The sequence below is a fragment of the Otolemur garnettii genome, unplaced genomic scaffold (genome assembly GCF_000181295.1).
Source record: "Otolemur garnettii isolate 467f Iridium unplaced genomic scaffold, OtoGar3 scaffold00084, whole genome shotgun sequence".
NCBI classification, from domain to species: domain Eukaryota; kingdom Metazoa; phylum Chordata; class Mammalia; order Primates; family Galagidae; genus Otolemur; species Otolemur garnettii.
In genome coordinates, this window is record NW_003852479.1 from 196,039 (window position 1) to 200,923 (window position 4,885).

Sequence of the window (4,885 nt, forward strand, 5' to 3'; positions counted from 1 at the left end):
TATAGATATTATTAGTAGAATTTCTTTCTTCTTTCTTTCTTTCTTTCTTTCTTTCTTTTCTTTCTTTCTTTTTTTTTTACCATTTTTGGCCAGGGCTGGGTTTGAACCCACTACCTTTGGTATATGGGGCTGGCACCCTCCTCCTTGAGCCACAGGCACCACCCTGTACCTCTACTTTCTGATTCTTTCAACACTGTTTTGCAACCTACAGGTATGTTTTTCTCATTTAAAAATTTTCAGATTTGTTTTTAATTTTCAGGAGTTCTGTTTTTGTTTTCTGAATGGGGCTTTTTAATAGCAGCCATTTTTTGCTTTACAGATATAATATCCTCTCAAATCTCTACAAAAACATTAAGTAGAACTTAAAGAAAATTGAAAGGTTACAGAGCCAAAGATGAAAGATTATTCCAAGGCCCGAGACAAAGGGAAATGGAGGCCTGATTTGTGCAATTAAAATGGCTTTATTCCACCTGGGTGTAGGTGGGAAGGATCTCCAACCTGGCCAGGAAGAAATCCAGACATGGGTAATGGTGAACTGGGGTTTAAAGGTCAGGAAGTCGGGGAATGGGGGGGGTGGGGGGTGTTGGGACATTACCTTTCCTGGGTTGGGCATCTATTGTAAGGGTGGGACATTCAGTGGGGTAGGAGGGCAGGGGGTTGATCCATTCATCTTTCTTAGCTGGGACGTCTCATGAGAGAGGGTAGGGAGTTAATTCAGGTGGGTCCACCCTATTTGGGCGGGGCTTGACCCTATCAAAAATTGTGTTCTGTTCCCTGCACTACCTCTGTTTAAGCTTTCTCGTTTTCTTCCCTTCCCCTTCCCTCCCTCCCTTCCTATAGAGTCTTGCTCTGTCACCCAGGCCACGGTGCAGTAGGTCAGGGTACAGAGTGCATCATCATAGCTCACTGCAACCTCAAAATCCTGGGCTCAAGAGATCCTCCTGCTTTAGCCTCTCAAGTAGCTGACTACAGGCAACAACCACCCCACCTGGCCTGTTTAAGCTTTCTGAAAATTTCTTACGTTGGCCAGGTGTGGTAGCTCACACCTGTAATCCCAGCGCTTTGGGAGCCCAAGGCAGGTGGATTTCTTCAGCTCAGGAGTTCAAGACCAGTCTGAGCAAGAGTGAGACCCCCCCCATAGCTACTAAAAATAGAATAACTAGGCATTGTGGTGGGTGCCTATAGTCCTACCAACTCTGGAGGCTGGGGCAGGAGGATTGCTCGAGCCCAGGAGTTTGAGGTTGCTATGAACTATGATGCCATAGCATTCTACATAAGGCAACAGAGTGAGACTCTGTCTAAAAAAAAAAAAAGTGTTCTTATGTTTATCTTGGTCTCCTTATTCATAATGAAGTCATTAAGTAGAGAGCCTCTGTGCACTGAAAAGCTGACTGAGAAGCAAAGGCTGGCAGCCCCCAGGGTGGCTACAGCTTCATCCAGTGCAGAGTTGGGCATGAAGCTGCGGAAACTCCCAACTGTCAAAACGCGGAGGTGCTTTCTTCTGAGTTCATTTAATTTCTTTAGAAAAGAACCTTTCAGTTTTTTGCCAGAGAACTAAACATCTACTAACTGAATGGTCACCCAGCAGAGGGGAAGGTGTGTTCCGTTCTTTATTTAGACTTTTGCGACCTCCCTCTGTCTGTTGTCTCTTGTTTCACCTTCCCTCTGCCGTGCCTGGTGCTCTTGCCCATCTCTCCTGCCAAGCCTCAGTTGTATCCTAATTCATCAGTTACCTCTCATGTCCTCTCTGTTATCTTCCAGAATTTTGTTAACATTTCTCATCATCTGCTGGGCTCATGCTGAGATGAGCTCATGTCCGTAATCCTAGCACTTTGGGAGGCCCAGGTGGGAGGACTGCTTGAGCCTAGGAGTTTAAGACCAGCCTAAACAAGAGCGAGACCCCCTCTCTACTATAAATATAAAAAAATTAGTTGGGTGTGGTAGTACCTGCCTGTAGTCCCAGCTTCTCAGGAGGCTGAGGCAGGAGGATTGGTTGAGCCTAGGATTTTGAGGCTGCAGTGAACTATGATGATGCCACTGTATTCTAGCCTGGATGATGGAATGAGACCCCGTCTCAAAACAAAGAAATAAACAAAAACTTGCTGTCTGATGGACCCTCTTGCTCTTATTCTTACACATTTATATGCTCTTTTACTTCTTTTATCATCAGTTTGGTGGAGTCTTGGGAAAGAGAGGACATAAATACCTGTCATCAATTTCCATCTTTAATTAGGCAGTCGGCTTTATTTATAAGTGTTTGTGTTACAAACTTCCCCCTGTAAATCTGGTTTTGTGAATACAGTAGTGTAAATTATCTGCCAGGAAGATTAGAGAAGTGATTTTCTATGTGATTATGGGAGTAAGGTTCAGATAACCTTGGGCAGTGTAACGTTTCCTACTGAGTAATCTGGATGAGAGGAGAGTATCTAAGATGCTTCAGAGGGAGTGTGAGATTAACTCTGTCTTCACAGCTTAGGAGTCTAGTTACTTATTTACAGTTGGCATAAGATAAATAGTCCAATAACGGGAGAGGTCCTATAAAAAGTTTTGTTAACTTTAGGGTAAAAGTTAAATTAAGACAAGAAGTTAAGTTTTTAATCTGCTGCAAACTGTGTTTCTCTGCCTGCCTGAAGCTTTGATTTGGTCCAGATTTCTAGAACCAGAAAGACAATAAAACTGTAGCATCACCCAGGCAGGCTCTTCCTAACCCTACTCATTCACAAAGAATTTCCCCTTTGAGCCACCACGACATTGGTGGTTACTCACACCACAGATTGCTCAGGATTGGCTGGACTCAAATAAAATACTGTTTGCTCATAATCCAGTTGATAAGCTACCATAGAAATACAAGCAGCTTCCTGTTCTCAGAAACTGACCTGAAGCGTTTGCTCTTTGCTTTCCTCCTGACATTTTCATGCGAGACCCAGAGAGGACACATCGTGTCTCTGGCCCAGAGGAAAGATGGGTCTGCTGAGTTCTAAAAGCCCTAAAGCCAAGCAAGCCCAGATTCTTCTTCTGGGACTTGACGCCGCGGGAAAGACTACGCTCCTTTACAAACTAAAGTTTGCTGAAGATGTTGTGACCATCCCGACAATTGGTTTCAACGTGGAGACGCTCCAGTTGGGAAGGGGTGTGTCGCTCACAGTCTGGGATGTTGGCGGGCAGGAGACAATGAGGACTGCCTGGGGCTGTTACTGCGAGAACGCGGACGGGCTGCTGTACGTGGTGGACAGTACTGACCGGCAGCGACTGGAGCACTCTCGGAGAGAGTTGGAGCACATTTTAAAGAATGAACACATTAAAAGGGTGCCTGTTGTCCTACTGGCCAACAAGCAGGACTTGCCTGGAGCTCTGAGCGCCAGGGACATCACCAGGAAGTTCAGGGTGAAGAACTTGTGCAGTGACCGGAGCTGGTTCGTGCAGCCCTGCTGTGCTGTCACCGGGGACGGGCTGGCTGAGGGGTTCAGGCAACTGACTGCGTCTGTGAAAAGCCACAGGAAGTCAAGAGGAGACACTTGCGCGTTCTTCAAGCAGAACTGAGGTTCTGACAGGTCCAAGCCTCAAAAGAGACCCTAATGAAGTGAAAAGGATAATTGGATTGTTTTCCATGGCAAGTGGGAAAAGCAAGTTACTGAGTCGGTAAACTTTTCCTGAGATGTTTATTTCACCTAAATTCTTTCTTTTTTTTTTTCCTTGAGACAGAGCCTCAAGCTGTCACCCTGGGTAGAGTGCTGTGGCATCACTGCTCACAGCAACCTCCAACTCCTGGGCGTAAGCAATTCTCTTGTCTGAGCCTCCCAAGTAGCTGGGACTACAGGCGCCCGCCACAACACCCGGCTATTTTTTGGTTGTAGTTGTCATTGTTGTTTGGTGGGCCCGGGCTGGATTTGAACCTGCCAGCTCTGGCGTGTGTGGCTGGCGCCTCAGCTGCTTGAGCTACAGGTACTGAGCCTATTTCACCTAAATTCAACTAAAGAACTTAGAGTGTTATCCAGAAAATGGTTATTTTTAGCCAAGAGCTTTAGCAAACTAAGTGGTAATGATCATTGAAAATGAAAAATGTAAACTGCTCTGCAAAATTTAACACCTTGGATGATTCCAAATTCAGCAGTCATATTTGGGGCCAAATAAATTATTGCTTTATTAATTTGGCATGACTGCTAAAACAAAATTTAAGTAGCCACCTGCTCTGAAAGGAAGAATCCTTTCAGATTGCTTCCAGTTGTTATAGGTATTGAACTTCCATCATGTCCTACCTGGGTACAGTGAAAAATGAACTTCAAATGACGGAGAGAAAAAAGATCTGGTAAATCCTTATTCCCTAAATAAATCTGTTCTTCTGGATTCCTGTCAGATTTTGGTATCTACTGCTGGGAACTTCCTCAATGAGCCTTAACTGATGAGCTTCAGGCTGTTAATGCCCAGAGGCTGTGTTCTTCCCCCGGAGCAGAAATCCTTAACCAAATCCATACCTGGGGCATCAGGGTAGTACCTTAGAGTTTAGGGCAAGTTCTAGGCTTAGGGCCCAGCTCTAGGCTGCTGCCCCGAGTCCTCCATAAGTGGAATTCAGTATGACAGGCATTACTTGGGAGTAGCTCTCTGTGACCAAACAGGAACCAGACCCAGACTCTGCTCTCAGAGACCTTGACCTTCACAGTGGAAAAACAACATCAGCCTAGTAGCTGGAGTAGGGCAATGGTGCTACATGCTACTTCAGGAGACACTTGGACCAGGGAAAACAGGAAATGCTTGAAGCAGGAGATGGTATCTAAGAGGGTCCTAACTGCCAGGGACCCCAGGAAGGTTTAGGATGGTCACTGGAAGTTCCCATCAGGAGACTTTCCAGAGGTTCTATGAAGGTGGAGGGGGGTGGGTATAGAACTGG

The 4,885-nt window shown here is 45.6% G+C and overlaps 1 protein-coding gene across 1 annotated transcript; it reads left to right on the plus strand.

The window, feature by feature from the left end:
- The first annotated feature begins 2,961 nt into the window (after positions 1–2,961).
- Positions 2,962–3,540, plus strand: ARL14 (ADP ribosylation factor like GTPase 14). The gene has a single exon (XM_003794635.1). It carries the CDS (start codon positions 2,962–2,964, stop codon positions 3,538–3,540), a length of 579 nt encoding a protein of 192 aa, XP_003794683.1.
- Positions 3,541–4,885: the final 1,345 nt, after the last annotated feature.